This window comes from Mercenaria mercenaria, chromosome 19, assembly GCF_021730395.1.
Source record: "Mercenaria mercenaria strain notata chromosome 19, MADL_Memer_1, whole genome shotgun sequence".
Classification (NCBI taxonomy): Eukaryota; Metazoa; Mollusca; class Bivalvia; order Venerida; family Veneridae; genus Mercenaria; species Mercenaria mercenaria.
In genome coordinates, this window is record NC_069379.1 from 2,233,595 (window position 1) to 2,251,465 (window position 17,871).

Genomic DNA, 17,871 nt, shown 5'->3' on the forward strand with positions numbered 1-17,871 from the left:
CAGAAAGAGCACTATATTTAATAAATATATATATTTAGAACTATTCTCGTATAGCAGGTAAATTTTTATTGCTTATAAGTAAATTATAAGGGAAAATGGTAAATTTCAAACATTTTTATCCCTCGCCAAATTTATTATTAAACGGATAAATAAGAATCTCCGTCCGTCTGTTCGTCCATAAGTCCCTCCGTCCTTTCGTAACACTTTTGTTCAAAGCATATCTCAAAACTGTTAACAACTTCACATAATGACAGAAGCTATTGAGAAAAAGGCAGTATATACTATGAACCATAACTGTTTCACTATCTTGCTTATGTTTTGAATTGTCTCCTTTACTTAATTTGTCCATATCACATTTTAACAGACATAAACTCCAAATCTGTTGATAGTATCTTGTTCAAATTTCTTTCAATGACATATTAATGTACAATAATGTTTACTTTATCTTGATTACGCTTTTAATTATCTCCCTTTCTATGATTAAGTCATTCATATCATATTTGTCTGAAGCAGAACTCAAAATTGATCAAAAGGATTTCATTCAATATTCCGTCAATGACAGACATCATTGAGCGAAAATGCAGTAGACATTTTAGACTATTTAGTTATCATTTATTTGTAAAATGCATAACTATTCGTATCGCTTATTTCTTCATCAGTTAAACAGAATGTGCATAAATGAAAAAATATGTTTAGTTTGCATCTGTTTCGTTGAGATGAAAACCTATTATTCTTCTATTAATAACAAATTTACATTGCATGTTCCATTTTTAGACTAACAGACGACAATAATTTATTCACAAATTATCAAAGACAATTGCAAACATGGAATGGCAATTTCCTTGCCACGTGTCGATGTTCAAACACTTCTATAGGGACATGCTCTATTGTATCTTACCGGGGATGTGGCACCCAATCGTCGTCATCAATGAAATGTGAATTTCCGAAACCAGACAACAGGCGACAACGTAGGGAGACTAAACGGCTATATCGGTGGATGAATCAAGTAGAAAGTGTTCCACAAAGTGTAATAATTATGTTTATAAACTCAAAAAAAAAATAAAGCAAATGATGCACAGCTGCTTTGGGCAACATTGTCTAATTTAAACGATTTAGTATTTGTTCGGACTGGTTTATTTTCATTTTGTCACTATCGATAATTTACTCGTTTTATTACTTTATTCAGTTACCTTTTGTCTAAATTATAAGGAGCGTTTCTTCTATTCATTAGAAAATTTATAATGTTATAGTGTTATAAATTTGTCGAACAGCATGATATGGATGAATATATTGATAGGATTTTGACTTCTGTTGATTACTTTATAGGGTAATGCCTCCATTTTGTAAGGATTTCTATCCATGATGAAAAACCGCAAAAGTCTACAAGAATAAAAAGAGAAAAGTAACAAACAGACATAAACATAAATGAAGAATAAGCAAAGTGTTAAAACCAAGTTAAACATTCATTTAAACTTTATCACCAAATCCAGCATAACAACAATACCGCTGAAGACTGTTGTCAGATCCCTGCATTTGCTACATGGTGCTCCAAAAATCTTGCTATCAGAAAATTATATAATGTACGAATTACAGCATTTTTAGATTTTGATTAGTATTGTAACATGCCCATTTTGCCACCCCACCGTCGATTTTAGAAATATCAGTATTATGTAACTATATGTTTGGTTTTGTTTTTATTTTCAGACAAATTACAACCAGAGTATCACACTAGAAGAAGCAAATAGGTTGTGTACACAACATATATTGAATGCAGCAGCATTCACAATTTTGCCGAGTAAAGTTGCCAACGAAAATGTGTCAGAAGTAATCAATCAATGTGTTTTTGATGTCACTGTAAGTGTAAACGTAATCATATCCAGGGAGTAATGCATAAAAGTGCTGTCAAAAAGGCAGAGAACTTATTTTGCTTTATAAATACCTCCGTTATTTAAGAAAAAGTTGCACTGCACATCAAATGTTATTCACTTTGATGGTGTATCACTTTTTGCAAGCAAAATATCTATAGACTAGTTTTTTTATTAATTTCATATAATGCCAATTGACTTTACTTTTGTTTGTTGGATAATTTCAAAACAGCACTTTTCATTTTAGTTTTATCGGGTAATTTTCCATCGTTTTCGATTGTTTTATACTACGTCCCTTTGCATAAGGCAACCATATGGTATGATATTTCATCATTTTATTTCAACCTTGATCTAAATATAATTCAGGCAGGAAATGATCCAATGTGGGCACGTGTTCATGTTGACGCTCTAAACACAATTACGAAATCGGTCCTTGACCTTAATCCGGCATTTGTTGAAAACAACAACGATATCGTTGAAACATTTCTTCAGCAAACGTGCAGTACCAACTGCAGTAATAATGGCATCTGCTCTGTAAAAGGTGAAAGTCTTTGTTGAATATTCAGTTGGATAATGGTAATGTTGCCTTTTAAACAAAAAGTCGCATGAGTTCTTAACTACATCCTAATCTATGTAACAATTCACAAAAAAAATTGCTTTATATGATAAAATGTTCAATCTAAAACCTATATATGAAATGTACCTTGCTATTAACATGTTGTAGACCTTACATACTGTGAATTTCTCATTATGCTCATTGTTTTCAAACTTGCTATAATTTTGATTAGATTTATTTGGAACGTATACAAGTATAATGCTCAAATAACTTGCATGATAATGGTATTCCTGTTGTATATGATTTTTTTTTTGTGTTGGATTTAACGTCGCACCGACACATGATAGGTCATATGGCGACTTTCCAGCTTTAATGGTGGAGGAAGACCCCAGGTGCACCTCCGTGCATTATTTCATCACGAGCGGGCACCTAGGTAGAACCACCGACCTTCCGTAAGCCAGCTGGATGGCTTCCTCACATGAAGAATTCAACGCCCCGAGTGAGTCTCGAACCCACATCGATGAGGGGCAAGTGATTTGAAGTCAGCGACCTTAACCACTCGGTCACGGAGGCCCCTGTTGTATATGAAGATGATATTTAAAAGATGAAGTATAATCCTTTGTATATACATTTTACTTACTTTTACAGGGACATGCGACTGCAACATAGACTACGTAGGCCCGGATTGTAGTATATATATTGGTATACCGCCATTGATAGAAGATATAGAGGGTAACGGCGAATGTGATAAAGCAGATGGAGCTGACTGTAAATGTTTTGAAATTCGAAGTGACGGTCTATTTGATGGATTTACATGTAAAATATCTATTTTACGTGTAAGTAGAAAATGGCATTGTAGCCATTAAATTTCTTCCCTTATTTAATTTCAACGGCATTAACAATACAAAGGGCTGAATCATAGAATGGTTGAATTTTACCGGTAGTTTGTTGTCAATCATCGTGTAAGGTTAGATGTGCCAACTTATTTGAAAGGTCTATAATTCTACTTTACGACAGCATGCTTCGTATATATGTAAAGAATCACAAGGTTTTTCCTTTATCCTTTAGATGTACTCCAACGGACGAAAAGAATACGTAAATGAAGTATCATCCCCTGGTGTATATAAAAATGTATATACCGGAACTTGTTGCATACATAGCGGTAGAAAAAAGAGATATGATACAAATACCGAGGACTTTATAAATATATACGAGATATCTGCAAGCAATGATGGAAACGCCTTTGGAGAACCGGAGAGTATTTATGTCTACGACTCCTCTTGCATAGATGTCTCGAACAACCTAACGGGAGTTAACATAACATGGAAAGTATGTGTCCACAATTAATATAAACTCATTTTCATAAGTACGTTATCGTGAAAATATATTTCAATTTAATATTAAAAAGTGTGGAATACAATGACAACAACTGAAAATATTGCATTTGGTGTGTAGTCTATTTATAAATTTTATCAAATTATTACAAAAGAAAATTTAAGCACCATGTGACTAAAGCAGCTATTTTTTGTTTTTTTCTTTTTCGTCCTGATTGATCAAAATCAATATATCAATTATCAAAGAGAATGGAACCATATTGACAATTTGCGATTTCCACGCGATTCCTTATTCCCCGTTTGCGATTTCGGGATACTTCTGTCATAACAGAAAACCCTTTTTCATAACAACCGGAAATTATATAAACAGAGAACATTATAAACGAAAAATGCCGATAATCAATACGGGTCCTCTATTTTTTATTTCAGACTGATTTCTGCTTCATCGCAGGAGAATGTGTTGAAGACAACACGACATCACGTGACAATAGCTGCAACATTTGTGATGTCACTGTTAATCAGTTTAATTGGACAACAGGTAGTATGGTCTTCCGATACTGAGCTTTAAACACACTTAATTTATACATATTGGTGAATAGACTTAACTGAAGTGGTTTAGCCCTTCGAAACTTTTAAAGGCTGGGTTTACGTCGAAGCTCTAGGGAATGGTAGGCTATTGTGTAAATGATACTTACTCCCACCTATAATGTAACTGACCAATCAGAAACTGGGCCCTGGAAATATGTAAAACTATTGTTTTTTTTCCGCACATTGTGCGCTGTGATGAAAAGCCAGGAACCATAAAACCCTGCCTCGTAGCGGAGTTTGAGGAGTTCAGCTTTCCAACAAGGAAGGTACGAATGGTGTACTAACTTAAACCTTTCAAATGAGTTATCGATTATAGAGTCGGTCTCTACTCATCCCAGAGTTCGTCGTGAATTATCTATAGATTTCTGGCAAGCTCTTGATTCATGGTGCTCGGTGGATTGGAACTAACATTTTCCCCAAGCATACATGAAACAACTGTATGTCTGCTATAGATAGCGCTTTTAAAAGTTACATATTGTTGATAAGCTTAGCAATATAATATTTTCATGAATACAGATATAATATTGTTTTAGATCACTTGGTAACCACATTACGTCATGCAAGATTAGTCACATAATAATATTATAAAGAAGTATTACAGTAACCTCTGTACGGCTGTGAGCAGTTTCCCGTACATGTTTTAACTCAAAGTTCCAAGTTAAAGTTTCTATAAAATACCCACATTTATTTAATGCTTATCAAATCTACATTGATCTTTTACGTTTTTTTCGTTAGTCTGTGCTCCAACTGCTCACACAACAACAACTGAAACCAGGATTACAAGCGGGAATGAGGTTCTAGACAAAGAAAACCAAAAATCTGACAAAGATTCACAAATAATTGGTTATGCGCTCGGGATTTCGGCTGGAGTAGTCGCCCTTGCTGCCATAGTTGTAACAGGAGCATACTTTGTTATATTGAAGAAACGCGTAAACCGATATAATCGAGAGAAATGGTAAATATTTTAATATTCTAAATTCTAAATTTGACGACTTCTGACTTCTGATCATCTGTTTCTGCTATATTTTTTGTAAACATGTTCCGTTACTATGCTTACAGTATCTTCTGATAAAATCTTAAACTGTCAGTCTAAATGGTTCGAGTCATCATTATGCGTAAGATAATTTTGAACAATTTTACGTTGTCATTTTAAACACTGACCTTAACGTAACTGTCTGTACAGCAAAAATGTAGAAAATATTAATCTTTACACTTACCTGTAAACATTATCCAGGTATGTTTGTGAAATTGCAAGCAATTCGTCACTTAGAGAGGCTCTATTTGTCATTTCTGCACTAAGTATTTGCAGGAAATGTAGCAGTTAAAGAACCATCACTACACATGTTAAAGATGTAATCACCTACAGGTGAATCTCTTCCATATGCATCATTAAACAAATTGTAAAACACAAATAAACCCATGTAGAGACATATTACTTAAACACATGGAACCGTACGTGAAACCAGAACACCAATACAAACAGCTTGAAGGATATGATTGTGTATTGGACATCTGTCAAACAAGTCCATTTACTAAGCGATTTAGAACTTATTTGAAATGGTGTCCTTCTTCTACCCCGTGATCGCACGAAGTTTCGTGCATTAGACATAATACTATTGTTTATTTTGATATACCAATAACATTAAATTCCTTATTGTGCAGGTCTGAAAATGCAGAAGATGACACGCATAGCGGTCCTTTCACACCACACGTTTTTCAATCTAACAGACAAAGGCATGGGGTTTTCCCTGGTAGAGCTCTAAGGTTCCACGCTTCAAGCGTTCGTGATTTGACATCTAGTGATGAACCAACACGGGTTGCAGATTTTAAAATTTACCACGGAAACAGATACTGAGATAGAAACTGTTAGTGCACAGTTTGTGTTGTGTTGATTTCTTTTCTTTGATGTTATTCTTTCCTTTTTGGTGAATAAATGACTTTTTATCTATGATAAATATCGTAATGAAGGTAGTTTAACTTAAGGACTTAAAACATTCACATGAAAGTAATACTGTTGCGATCTTAACCATTGTGAACAAATTATTGATAAATGTGTTGTGTTTAATTAAAGAAATAGTTTCATTTTCTGTAAATATTTTTGGAAAATATTTGGCATATAAGAGTATTGGTTTTTTATAATAATATTTCCATAAATAATCGTATGTTTTACCTGTCTGACATTTCCTTAGTAAAAGGTGATTATTCATACTTTGGTTAGCTGTGTAATGTATTTTGTCCAATTTTTAACATCTGCCCATTACTTTAATTTATGTTCACTGAGTGCTTAAAGTAGAATTATGCGCTTTTTCAAGTAAAAATCTAGCTGAAATTGATGTTTGTGTAAAAAGGGTCGAGGAAACTATAGCTTTTAACCCAATATTCCAACCTCTTCCTTTTACCAGTACGGAATAATAAGTTACAAAACATGATTTTTTTATTTTGACTGGGTCACTCTTTTTAAGAAATGACACACTGCATGCAGGAGTTGCTTCCCTTCAACGTCAGATAAATTCTACCTATAGGTAAGGGAAATCACTGCGCAGAAGATTAAAGAAAAGAACTATTATTTAATTGGTCCGATTTCTTTAATTCTAAAGCATCAAATTCAAATACTTATATGGTATAATCGTTAATTTAACATATTTAAATGCACAGCAACCGAAAATTGGTTTTATAAAACATTTAACAAAAAACACTTTGTGCAGAAAGATGGACATAATACCACTTAAATTCATGTTTTCTCTGGAGATATCTTTCTTTGTTGTTGTTTGATTCCATTTCAAGATAAAGTTACTTTAACATAAGTATAAATTTACCAAAACACGCTTGATGTAGGGACCCAATCATCCGGGACGGTTTGCATGCTGTGATGCATTTCGCAGACATCATACCGTTTAATTCTGTCTGTTCAAAATGTAAGATATCTTCTGTTCTATTCTGCTCTGACCTGTGTCTTTGATAAGTCAGTTAATGTTTTATGATATTGTATTTTTGTTTCATGTTTTGATCTGCCTACCTTCCAATTTAAAATGCTTGGTATCTTATTACCGTAATGTAATTTTAATTTCTTTTATAATAGTTCAATTCCCATTTTTTATTGAACATTATATAAATGTTTTTTATGTAAAGCACTTTTGAACGTATTTTTATATGAAAAGAGTGCTATATAAATGAGGTATATAATAATAATAATAATAATAATGGTAAAAACGTAAGAACTTTTCTATTAAATTTGTCAATCACTCGCATGATCAACTATGTATTTATCCAAAATTTATAACCTCCCATTATCTATACTAGCAGCAAAACTAATATAGATTCAAAATAAATTAATTCCGCAGGAAAATGGATATTGAAAACTTGCCTATTGGTCCATTACTGTTGAAATATCATGACGTCTGTCAAATGGAAATGCAAAGCTGGAAGTTCAACTGATACCAAAGGAAAACAGTACAGTATACATATATCACAGGGATCTGACTATATTGCATTGATTTTTTTTTCCTTGTATAAATCTCAAACAGAAATTACGCAAAATGAAAATGGTCATAAAATGTTGCTTATATATGGCAGATCACTTTAAAGCCATTAGCATAGGAAAGAAATTTTAAAGGAAAACGTTCATTAAAATAACTTTATTCTACCTTCATGCAAATAACGGACGGTGATTTTTTGTCGTTTTCCTTATCTTCTTAATGTCAATTTGATTACTAATAAGCTAACTACAGGCATATCATAGCGTGGGTGCCTTTGTATTTTTCTATTGTTGTTGTTGCTGCTGCAGCAATAGCTCAATAGCTGAAACTATTTTGTTGTTAAATTTGTATAGTTAATTAGAAAAATATTCAAATATTTGCTCATCTTAGTGATTGAATCCGTTCTGTACAATAATAGATATAACAACTAACAAGGCACTTACCTTTATCGCCATGATTGATTTCAAATAACAAAAAATATGAGGTATGCATTTGATTTACATATGAATATAAATTTCTAAAAGTCTTTTGTTTATTAACGTTTAATATTAGGGATTTTAAATCTATTTCATATTGCTTAGAAAAGACTGCACCGCTAAAATAAAGACAAGCACATGCTTAGTATGTATGTATTTTACTGCACAAATACAATAAAAATGATTTCAGATCAGACGACAGAAGTTACTGCCTTTTGGAATCTTAATCTTCTCTAAGAAACGATGAGAGTCTCAGCACGAGCCTTGATCTTTTTGTTTTGTTTGACTTACCTAAAAAAAATTCATTTAAGACAGTAACATATTCATTTTATCTATGAGAAATATCATCTTAGAAGAAGTGATAAAACTATGAATTTGAATATTCCAATTTTAGTTATATACATTTTATTCCAACTGTTTAATTGTCAGTCACTTAGAAGAATGCAACTCAATTATTAATATATAATGTTATGAGCTTTAAAGAATTTTCGAGTTTTTCATGTCAAAATTCTGGTGTAGTTGTGCATATTATATTCATCTAACTTACTATTTTAGCGTTGTCTTTGTATTCATTTATTTTATTTCTTTATCTTCTGTTTCTTTGAAATGTTAACGAACTATCTGTTCTGTAAAGAAAGGAGATTTAGTTATGTGCTTTGTTTTTCTTTTTCCTTTGTCTTAGCCGTACTCGCAATTGGTTTTCTATTTGCATAACACTAAAGGAGATCGTTTAATCGAGAAAGGTGCACATAATATTAATAAAACTTTCTACACACAAAGTGTAACTTGTTGCCCTGCCGCTGTAGACCATGTCTGGTGAAAATGCATCAGGTGGTTCATCAGAATAAATCGTTTAAATATTTTTATCTAGTTTCACTCTAGTTGCCACTAAAAGACTCTAACTGGAATTTTCAACACACTACAGAGAGGTTATCAAAAAGCCGTTATTCAGGTTTGGTAAAGATTTTCCAGCGGATCATTAGAGGAATCGTTTAAACGAAGTTTAAGCCGTTAAAGGGGCCAAACGGAAGAATCTGAACACAGTTTAGAAAAGTATATTATGCAACAGACGAAGTTTGGTGAATGTCCATGGGACACCTTATGATAAAAATCTGCCTAAAGCTTTCTCTAATTTTATCTATGGTGACCTTCAACTTCAAGAGGAAGTCATTTAAAGATTTCTATTTATAGATCTCGAGCCGTCTCAAAGGAGTTTATCAAAACTGTTGACCAAACTAGAAAGCGGGATATGCAAGGATTCTACAGCCCAAGTTTAGTGATGACCCTGCAGCAGTTCTTGAGAAGCTAGGTTAAATTGGTATACAGAACACCACTCCAGAGTGGCCCTCTCTTAAGCAAATGCCTCTCTATAACAACATCATCAAATTTCCCTAAGCTGAAATATACTATCAAATTTACCTCTCCAGAACAACAACCACTACATAACAGTCAATATTTGTATCTCCCAAAGGGTGTTGCTCTACAGAGGTTGCACTGTAATTCTGACTAGTAGTTTCATATAAGGTTTTTAAAATAAACATGTTGACGCAGGATGAACTGCAGAGGACAATGCACCCTGGACGCTGGACAATCCATCCATAGTAATAGCTCATCCTAAACATAATTCGGATGATCTACTTAAAGGTGGTCAATCACATTTAAACAACATTTAATGACATTTTTTACTTTTTGTATATTCTAGTAGAGAATTATTTAAGGAACAAAAAGACTGATTACATAGAGTTAGATTCCTATTTGAAATGTATATTTTATTATTTTTATAAAATTTTGTAATTACTCCCCTTTAATATGAAAGTATATACAAAGCTGGGTATTTCTTTTTATTTCGATACAATGTCTAGTTTTACATTTGCATTTGATAGACATATCAACTATTGATCAATCTGAACCAAAATGCAAGTTTTAAAGCTGTGTGTAGCTTTTGAATTCATTTATTTCCAATCTATCTTGGTTGCGCAACCAAGATAGGCAAAGGGAGGTAATAATAATTTTTCAAACTTGCGTTTCTAATGAATTCCATCTAAATACATAATTTTTAATGCAAATATTTTACAAATATATTACAATATGTCTAATATTTATACATTTCCTTAGGCAAAGTATGTTTATCAAATTTATACTTATGATAAAATAATTCTATCTTGGTTGGGCAACCAGGATAGGAAAATGAAATTTTAAAAATACTTCCAGTGAAAATCTAATTTGTATTAAGTGTTAAGTGAACATAAATGAGTGTAAATGATCAGATGCTAAAGTTTCGAACAAATCCGTTACATGGCCAAAATCTGATTATCCACCTTTAAAATCAAATCTAATTCAATGACCATTTATTGTACCGCTTTAGCAGAATTCCGCCTTGACAAGTGACAGGACCAAGAAGAATATTGAATATTACACATTTCATTGCCTTTCTTGAACAGACTTGAAACAGTTGAATAAAATTAATTTTTTGACATTTGACAGGTCACATATATTATGGTGTTCTGATTTAAGATCATTAGTACTCAGTGCATCAGTTGTCATACATTTTACATGTAAAATAACTAGACTGTTTTACTATATACAACTTTGTTATACAGGGAAGACATATAATGAAAAAAGAATGGTGATATATAGGTAGTTTTCACCGATAAGACGATACCGTCTATCGCTATCAAAATAGAAAGAACCATTTAGCAATATCAAAGCCAAACAAATGCTTCTGTTCATTCTGTGGTTAGAATTGATTAATTAAGGTCCAATTTGTATTCCCGTGTACTATCAAAACACTCTGACACCTGTCACATTGCCTTATTTGCGTCGTTAACGTGTAAATACATGGAAAAAGATAAACAAACGATATACCAGTAGAGCAAAATCTGTTTACACATTTGTTACACTTCTAAAATACATTATACAAAAAAGCAAGCTTAAAGCAATATTTCCTTATTGTCTGCATTTCAAAAAAGTACGACTAGCGTTAGGAATAAATAAAAATAATGATATGTGATTTTATTTTGTGATTTTGTCTTACAGCGCTTATAGAGGTTCAGAACGTTTAGGATAAATATCCTGAAGATATTTGTGTGTGTTCAATGTAAAATCGAAATATCAGCCACAATATTCGATTTTCGGGCGTGAAAGTGAATTTGATTTTATATGTAAATTATTTGCATTTTGAAAATTGAGTGCAAATATGTTATAACATTGTCTTGAATGAAACATACTTTCCACAAAATCCACTATCTAGTTTAAATTAACATTATTTTGCGTTCAAGTGTCATGTAGATATGTGTGAGTAGAAATTTTATTTGATATTCTCACTGTTTGAAGCAGTAAGTTAATGAGACGACAAAGTCTCATTATAGTTTAGTAACCTTTTGACATTACATTAAATAAAACAATTTAACTATCATATTCTTGTTTCCTGAAAACATATTGCGTCAGTTGCCTTCCTCTTTCTGTATTTATGAAGAGAGGGGATAAATAAATTTTTTCAATGATCATATAGAGCCAGGAGAGAAATCAAAGCGTAACAGAAGCGTTCAAATGACGCAGCACTTTTTAAACGAACCTCAAACGAAAGGTATATATTTATATGTATAAGAAAGATATCTTTACACAAAAATATAAAGTTTAGCGTATATAATAAGACAGATATGTACAAACAAAAATAGACGAAAAGTATATAATAGGACAGATATGTAAACACAAAAATAGACAAGGTGTGACGTATATAATAAGACAGATATGTACACGCAAAATAGACAAAGTATAACGTATATAATAAGACAGATATGTACACACAAAAATAGACAAAGTATAACGTACATTATAAGACAGAGATGTTTACACAAAAATAGACAAAGTATAACGTACATTATAAGAAAGAGATGTACACATAAAGATAGACAAAGTATAACTTGCATAATAAGACAGATATGTTCACACAAAAGACAAAGTATAATGTATATAATAAGACAGAGATGTTCACACAAAAATAGACAACGTTTAACGTATATAATAATACAGAGATGTTCACACACAAAAGACAAAATATACTATATACAATCAATATGAACAAAATTAACCAAAAAATGGAACGTAGTGGTGCGATACTATATAACGGTTAGTGGCAAAACATGAAACTGTTAAATGTGCACACGCTTTCACTGTCCGTGACTGTTCTCAATATTGATTCACTTTTTAAAGATTTCTGACGATTTCTCCGTTATAAAAATTTCTGCTTAAAAAATCATACAAGTTCAAGATTTCCCATAAAAATCGTCGCAAAATTTTATAAAATGGCAGATACAATACAATACAGTATAATAACGTGTAAGCAAATGTATATAAAAGTATGTCTATGTTTATGAAATTATTCGTGATTATGTTTACGTTAGAACTACTTTTTCACAAAAGTTAAAACAGTGTTCTTCTTCTTCTTCCTCATTTCACATCAGGAATTCCTCATAAATAGTCATCGGCTGCAAAACAAATAAAAGCAACTATTTTATTACGGTATAAGTATCAATCTATCTTAACCATACAATAGTATAGAACTTATTTCTAAAGCCATTGCCGGCATTACATATCTAACAACAAAGCATGTATATAAAGTCATGAAATGAAGTCGGGAAAATTTGATAATGTAGTGGCTAGGTTAGAAAATGCTTATGATGACTTGAAACGAATCGGAAAAAAACAACTGCAAAGATCCAATAACACACAGCCTTGTTCCAAGGGCAAATTCTCATCCACAGGCAACAGTCTCATTCCAGACCACAGCCTCATTCCAAGAACACAACTTGTTCAAAGAACAAAAACTATTTCCAAAGTCACAGCCTCATTCTAAAGACACGACCTCTTTCCTAGGACACAGGCTTGTTCCAAGGACACAACCTCTTTCCTAGGACACAGGCTTGTTCCAATGACACAACCTCTTTCCTAGGACACAGGCTTGTTCCAAGGACACAACCTCTTTCCTAGGACACAGGCTTGTTCCAAGGACACAACCTCTTTCCTAGGACACAGGCTTGTTCCAAGGACACAACCTCATTCCTAGGACACAGCTTGTTCCAAAGACACAACCTCTTTCCTAGGACACAGCCTCATTCTAAAGACACGACCTCTTTCCTAGGACACAGGCTTGTTCCAAGGACACAACCTCTTTCCTAGGACACAGGCTTGTTCCAAGGACACAACCTCTTTCCTAGGACACAGCTTGTTCCAAAGATACAACCTCTTTCCTAGGACACAGCTTGTTCCAAGGACACAACCTCTTTCCTAGGACACTGCTTGTTCCAAAGACACAACCTCTTTCCTAGGACACAGCTTGGTCCTAGGACACAACCTCTTTCCTAGGACACAGGTTTGTTCCAAAGACACAACCTCTTTCCTAGGACACAGGTTTGTTCCAAGGACATAAACTATTTCCAAAGCCATAGCCTCTTTCTAAGGAAAAAGCCTTGTTCCGATGACACAGCTTGTTCCAAGGACGCAACCTCATTCCTAGGTTCCAAGGACACAAACTCATCAAAATATAACCATCTGTGTAACATTTCGATCAAATAAAAATGTAGAGCATGTTCTGCAAAATGATCTGAAACATTTTTTTCCTTCTTGTTAAATGTATGGAATTTCTATCAAACGGAATTTGACCCTTTCTTCTACATAAACGTACATAAAATATTAATATGAATATTCATACCAGTTCGGAAAAGTCTATTGTTCAACGGCACATATTTTTAAGCCTCGATCTCATGGGCTGTAATAAAATACACATGAAAATGTTTATAAATCTGAATCAAATGTGTACATATCATTAAAATATTAATCAATATTTTAAGAGACTTAAATACATTACTGTCTTCAAACAGAGGTATTGTTTATAATAAGACGTTATTTGTTTACTCTGATATGTCATTCTAGTTCACCTTGTCTGTATGAATCCGTCCTGCAAACCATGTCATGCCTGCCTAGCCTAAAACTTCTTTCTCGACTGTTGCTTTTCTGTTTAGAGTATGTCCGACGCTGGGATTCGGAGTAGATTTCCCCCGGATACGACAGATAGCCGAAATTCTTATTCTGTATGCCCCATGTTTTACTGTAGGCAGGAATGCTGTTTCTGTAAGGCCAAACGCTTTCTGATCCAGAGCTTTGTGCGAAAAAGTCGTGCATGTTTTCATAAACTTTGTGTGAAATCATGAAGCAAATGCAGAAGAGTGTAGTTCCATATTAGAATAACATATATTTACAACAAGTCTTGCCTACAAAGTAAGCGGTCAATCTAAAAGTACAAACTTCATTGTCTAATTTAGATATATGTGTAATCAAAGTGTCGAATTTCATAAGTCGATAGATAGGTTTGAAAGATAAGAAAATTTGACAAGCAGAAGCGCAGATCAGACAAATATAAGAGAACTGTAAACAAAATAAAGGTATTCGGTCATAAAAGCCCGCCTTTTAAATACTTATAAGTTTAATAATGATGAACGCTAGCAGGATGAAGGCGGCGAAAGCACACAGTATCATTAGCACGACGAAAATGAGTCCGACTGTAAATAGGATGTATTGTAAAATAATTTCATTCTCGTGTATGCAAAAGGGACGGAAAAAGTTTCTATTCACTTAACATTTCAAGTTGAAATACAAGAATTCATACCCAAAGCAGTAGTTGTATTGGCCAAACCAATTGGTTTTATACTCCAGAAATAACATGGTTGGTTTCACAGTATTACTAAATTATTCTATTTGGTTTATCAACGCAGTATTATGTTTGTACCAAAGAACGGTTATATTATCTGGAGTTAATTATATCATATCAAACAGCAAATATAATAACGTGTATTAAGATAAAACTTGAAGTTTTCTGTATTTTCTTTTTCGGAAAATATTTTTGAAAATCCTCGTTTTGCGTATATTATACCTCAAGTAATTTTCTGATAGTAGAGAGTTTGAGATTTCAACCTTCGCCTTCCCCTTCAACGTCTCTCATATATATTTGGGGTAAAACGTCACCAATATGCGTGTATTTTATTTATATCAGACGTTGCTACTAAAGTTTTCCATGTAATTTCAAGTAAGCCTAAGACTTCGTTTTATTACTATGTGAAATTAAAAGCTTAGTTTCAGGATTTCTGCTTATAAAGTTATTCGATTATCCATATGTATAATTGGACTAAATTTGATGCGAAACACTATCAATAATTATAAGAATATTGAAGTTTTGTTTGGCTTATGATTTTAACTAAATACATTGAATTGAACCTGGAAGTATGAAATTATCAACTGATTTTGAGAAACTTTGATATTTTGTTCAAATTTTAACTTCTACGGCATATTTGTGTCCTCAGGCGGTATTGATTATACCAGATGGGCCTTTTTGTCGTAAGAAGTGAAGTTTTGAACGTCCGAAGATGTGATATCACGAAAGCCAAAACTTCAGTCTTTGTAAATCTACTCTGTCCACATACATGGCATCAAACACTGAAATCTGGATGGAGGCACATGGCATGACAGTCATTTTACTTGAAAAATGAGTGATAACGCGCGATTATCATTTGGTGGAACATTTTATTTTAACTTCCAAAAAGAATCAATCCGTTTCTGCCGGACACTTGATAAGACAATTGCGTTTTGATTATAAACATAAACTGGTACTAGTAAGACGGATTTTTTTTTTTTTTGAAGTATCAGACAATTTTAGATCTATGATATTATGATGCGAGAGGTTTCCAGTTAGCCGTATGGGATAACTCCATTTTTTACATGCACGGAGCCAGAACATGGCAGAGAGGGGCATTTGGGTCAATCCCCCTTTGATTCTTATATTTTACAAAGAAAATCGGTCTTGAAACTCCGTGTGACTAACCCCCTCTTAAAGTTGGTGTCCCTCTAACCAAAATTCCTTCATCTGCACATGCTTTACTTATGAAATAGTATATTCAAACAAATACGTGTACATGCCCACATGTTATTTTGTGCGACAATTTTCGTCTCCACCTAACAGTTCTTGACTGTTTCGCTAGACACATGGTGGCTTGGCACGATTAATTTGTGCTGTCTGAGGGTTTGGCATTATACAGAGTCAAACTGAGTGTCATGATGCCAAAACATATGATATCACGAGAGTATCTTACATTTGTTTCAAATAGCTTGTTAAATGTATTCATAAATTGTGTATATTGGCTCATGTTATCAACATATCTTTTAAAAGGTTAGATTTTCAACAGGAACAGTCTACAAGTAAAACGCGTCTTTTAAGGAATTCGATGTAGAAAGTACCAATTCAAAGTAAAAAAAAAACTTTAAGAAAAACTATGAAATACTAGTCAACAGCCTTTTGTGTTTGCTTTATCTCATATATTTAACTTCAAAGTATATCGAGAAATGCATTTGTTGTAGTTGATGTCTCATGTTTTTGTTTAAAAAATATTAACTGTAATATCTTTCAAGAACACCATCAACAATAGAATACGTTGATATAATTATCATTTTTATTTCCTCTCATGTATGATTTACAATCATGCATTGTATACTGACATCATTTTATATAAAATGTTTTGTTTTTTTTATTTGTTTTTTTTTTATTTTTTGTAATCGCACTAATATCCATGCGATGATTATGTTAATTGAAATGTTTTTATTTAATTTTCATTTCTATAACCTCTTGTAAAAGTCCTGCACTTTCGGACAATTGATATCAAAATGCACGAGAAAAAAAACGATCATAATTACAGATAAATTGAATGGGCGGATTAAAAGAAGTAAGGTTCATTCTAAAGTTTGAAATCTCAATGAATTTTAATCGAACTTCAACTTCATACGTTAACTTCGCAAGAGACATTGAAGGGGAAGGCGAAGGTTGAAATCTCAAACTCTCTTTTAATTTCATATGCCTTACTTATAATTATATTGCATCTTTATGTTATATTGAATATTCGAATATACAGAAACTCAACAAAATGACCGTCTGTTAAAATAGATCTAATAAAAGGTAAAGAAAATGCACAAATATGACGTTTCTTACAGTTCTACATTTAACGATATTTTTATCTAAATATAGCTTTTAATGATAAAATTGATCAAGTTTATAAACATTCAAATCTATTTAACTCTACAAATCACGGAAATTGTGAACGCTTGATTCTGTTGAAATATGTTTCAAAACCTTACATTTTGGATCGTCCTCCCTGAAAAGAAGAAAAAAATAATCTGTGTAAATGTAAGCTCGAAACTTCTTTCAGTGTGTTTACACTAGATGTAATTTTATTTTTAATGCAACATTTTGTTATTTTTCGATGTATAATAAACACATTTTCTCTTGATTTCATTTCGTTTTGATTGTTGTAACAAATTAAAGCTACTGTACCAGCGTAACATCATGACGTCAAAATTCTATGGGATTTGTAGAATTCGAAGCCATTTTAATTTGCAGGTTCGTAAATATTCATGTTTGGGCTGTTAACTCGTTTCCTGTACATTCGAAATACTTTCAAAATATAGTTTACAGGAGGTCAAGTCAGTATTATTGACATTTATTGAATCAACTTTTATACTTAAACTGTCACAATT

General features: G+C 32.7%; 2 protein-coding genes and 1 long non-coding RNA gene across 3 annotated transcripts in view; 1 reads left to right on the forward strand and 2 right to left on the reverse strand.

The window, feature by feature from the left end:
- LOC123542177 (uncharacterized) overlaps positions 1 to 7,022 on the forward strand; it is a 34,532-nt gene extending 27,510 nt beyond the window's left edge. Inside the window, exons 31-38 of the mRNA XM_045327876.2 lie at positions 775 to 1,027; positions 1,705 to 1,854; positions 2,232 to 2,406; positions 3,070 to 3,257; positions 3,490 to 3,750; positions 4,185 to 4,293; positions 5,079 to 5,298; positions 6,006 to 7,022. Coding sequence (XP_045183811.2) covers positions 775 to 1,027; positions 1,705 to 1,854; positions 2,232 to 2,406; positions 3,070 to 3,257; positions 3,490 to 3,750; positions 4,185 to 4,293; positions 5,079 to 5,298; positions 6,006 to 6,198 — 1,549 coding nt within the window. The 3' untranslated portion in view covers positions 6,199 to 7,022. The remainder of the gene's footprint in view (positions 1 to 774; positions 1,028 to 1,704; positions 1,855 to 2,231; positions 2,407 to 3,069; positions 3,258 to 3,489; positions 3,751 to 4,184; positions 4,294 to 5,078; positions 5,299 to 6,005) is intronic.
- Positions 7,023 to 11,159: 4,137 nt separating this feature from the next.
- On the reverse strand, positions 11,160 to 14,449 carry LOC128551225 (uncharacterized). Its single transcript, XR_008368722.1, has 3 exons — positions 14,232 to 14,449; positions 14,006 to 14,062; positions 11,160 to 12,782 (listed from the first exon to the last, which is right to left on the reverse strand). It is a non-coding gene; the product is annotated as an uncharacterized LOC128551225 (long non-coding RNA).
- A 311-nt stretch (positions 14,450 to 14,760) lies between these two features.
- The window catches only part of LOC123542407 (neurogenic locus notch homolog protein 2-like), a 56,652-nt gene continuing 53,541 nt past the window's right edge, over positions 14,761 to 17,871 (reverse strand). Inside the window, exons 57-58 of the mRNA XM_053532044.1 lie at positions 17,473 to 17,489; positions 14,761 to 14,852 (exon numbers count right to left, since the gene is read on the reverse strand). Of these exons, the coding sequence (XP_053388019.1) occupies positions 14,761 to 14,852; positions 17,473 to 17,489 (109 nt within the window). The remainder of the gene's footprint in view (positions 14,853 to 17,472; positions 17,490 to 17,871) is intronic.